Source organism: Glycine max, chromosome 18 (genome assembly GCF_000004515.6).
Source record: "Glycine max cultivar Williams 82 chromosome 18, Glycine_max_v4.0, whole genome shotgun sequence".
Taxonomy (NCBI): Eukaryota; Viridiplantae; Streptophyta; class Magnoliopsida; order Fabales; family Fabaceae; genus Glycine; species Glycine max.
The window spans coordinates 57,331,191-57,333,976 of NC_038254.2; the positions used below are offsets into that span (position 1 = coordinate 57,331,191).

The 2,786-nt window shown below is 31.3% G+C and overlaps 1 protein-coding gene across 1 annotated transcript; it reads left to right on the plus strand.

The window, feature by feature from the left end:
* The first annotated feature begins 660 nt into the window (after positions 1-660).
* LOC121173983 (uncharacterized) lies at positions 661-1,110 on the plus strand. The gene has a single exon (XM_041011864.1). It carries the CDS (start codon positions 661-663, stop codon positions 1,108-1,110), a length of 450 nt encoding a protein of 149 aa, XP_040867798.1.
* Positions 1,111-2,786: the final 1,676 nt, after the last annotated feature.

The window sequence follows — 2,786 nt, forward strand, 5'->3', positions numbered from 1 at the left end:
AAAAATATATGAAACAAAATTTCCTACAACTAGCTAGCTAGGTGCACGCAGCAAAAAGACATGTAAAGATCGAGCACATAATTTCAACACTTCAATAAATTTATTTCCTTAATCATTGGGTTTCTGTTTGTTAAAGTCTAGTATTCTCATGATCGAGCCCCAAACTGTTCTTTGTGTTGAGCATTGATTACTTTCTTTTGACTTCAAGAAAGCAACATTACTAAGCAACTAAAGTTTACTAACCGGCGCGGGCGGTACATCCGCGTAACTGCATAGTATTTTGGTGATAAAATTCCAATCAACACGGTTGATTTGATAGATCATCATATCCTTAAGTAATCCCTTGCTTGCATCCTTTATATATAATTATATATATCATCAGTATATATAATTTCTAACAACATGGCTTTACCTACTCACATCGTTCCAAAACTTATTAGCAATATATATATATATTAAGGTTTAAGATCCATACAACCCGAGCATTGATCAATTTAGCGTAAAGTTGTTTCAGCGGGTGATCTTAAGTTTGAGTCTCATACAAAGTCATTTATAATAATTTTATTCGATTCAAACACAATTTTCATCCATCATGTATCAATAAAAAGTATTAAGGTTTACGATTTAATAGAGGTGTTTTTTTTTGTTTTTTGATTATCAATGGAAGCTACAAATCTGGGATGCTGCAAGCTTTCATGGGGGTCAGTGATTTCCAAGAACGTTAACCTAACAAGCCAGAAGCGTATGGTTAGAAGGAGGTGCGAAAGTGGGGATGGTTGGGGGAGATTGGTTGATGAGGGCATGATAGTGCTGCGTTGGCGTATAAAGGAGATGAAGAGGATGGAGGAGGCGAATCAAGAGGTTCCTTCTCATTGGATGGAGTGGGAGAAGCAGTACTATGCTCATTATTATGACCAACATGTTTTTCATGCCATGGAGTTATTGCAGTCTTATTTGATGAGCCTCAGGCTCAGACCCATTGTAGCATTAGGGGTGTTAGTCCTTGTATCTTTGAGTGTGCTCATGTGTTCCGGGGTGGGCTTCTTTCATGCCCTAGAGGTAGCAAATAGCCTCGTATCTTACTTTTACTCATCAAGGGAATTAATATAATTCAGTTGCTATTGCTATAGGTTCAACTGATCAAATAAATCTTGATAGTTAAATTTCATATTATATACTCCTTCGTATTAGCTAGGCAATATACATGTACAATATCGATCTTTGTTTGGGATGACTTTTTTTGGGATTATATAAAAACCCCATAAATAAATTATTCAAGTTTGCTCATTAAGTTTGTAAATAGATATATACTCTCTTTTCTAGTATATGATATGTTATTATATTCTAAAATTTAATTTATTGTGTTAAAAGGGATAAATAATAAATCTTGCAAGACTATATATATGAACAAGTTTGGATGAAAAATTCTAGCTCTACAATGTTCTGAATCACACCATTTACTGCAAAACCAGGTGTTAGTTTACGAGTCTCCTTCTCTGGCAATATTTTGAAGAAGGGCATTATATGCCCTAAACATAGCTCTGCCATATATAAGCACACTAGCTAGTGGTCCAAAAATTTGGTGACACGTACCAATCTGGATATACATGTTGTGGAAGATATATCTAGATATATACCATTTGGAATGTCTCTGTGGATGCATAAGAGCATTATATATAGTTTTGCGAATATATGCATTATTTAATTAAAGCAGATGAAGTCGTTGGAAACGAAGTTTTACAATAGGGATGTTAGTGCTTGTAGCCATGCGCTCAGCAGGGTATGGTTTTAATTAAATTTTCAGCTTTGACCTAATTTTTCAATTAGTCTTTTTTTTTTTAACATAGCCAAAATGTTTTTTGATTCATCCCTAGTGATCGATAAATTCACGCGCAGCTACAAACATGGTTTATGATAAAACATGATATTCAATTTTATTTTTTTTAGGATATCATATTCAATATGTTAATTACCCTGTCACTAAAATGTCCCATCCTAAATGATAAAAATTGTTACTCATTAACATTGATTCCTTTTATTATTTATAATGAATAGTTTACATATTAATATAAAATTTATAAATTTATATTAATTATTTTTCAATTACCATAATTAGAATCTTTAACTCTTTAGCAGGACTTCAAAATATAAGCTTTAGTTCGTTAAGTTAATTATAAATTAATATTTAATTTAAAATTTAATCACATTTACGATTTATCACTTTTTTAAGAATATATCTTACAGGTATGGAATTCAATTTCTTTCCTACAAATTAAGCTAGCTTGTGTGTTGCCAACACCAACCGGAAGAGATTGGTGAGATCCCATGCTTGCCCCTTCCAAAATTTGATGTGATTGGAAGAATTTTGTTAGCCGCCAACTTATTTGAGAGAATAAAATGCGATGGACGACTTTGACAGAAAGATATTGTATATATACTTTCTTAGTCATTATTATTATTCACCAGTTTTATAATAAGAATAATAATGTATCAATGGATCGAGTTTAGTAGAGTATATGATCAGTTATTATAAATATTTTTATTTATGTTCAGTTTTTATGAATAAAAATAATAACAAGAATCATGTTTTCTCACAATAAACTTTACAATAAAAAATAATCCAAAGAAAAAATGAGAAACGTTAGATGAAATGAATGGTATATTAAAAAAAAAACAAAATGATTTGATGAATTTCTTCATTTGATTCAAATTCTTTCATTTTTGTTTTCATTCAGATTCAAAAACAGTTTTCATCTTGATTTATAGAAAATTTCACCCGCCGTGTG

Bases quoted from the DNA above. Each gene is read 5' to 3' on its own strand.
- LOC121173983 (XM_041011864.1), top strand. From the start codon at position 661: ATGGAAGCTACAAATCTGGGATGCTGCAAGCTTTCATGGGGGTCAGTG.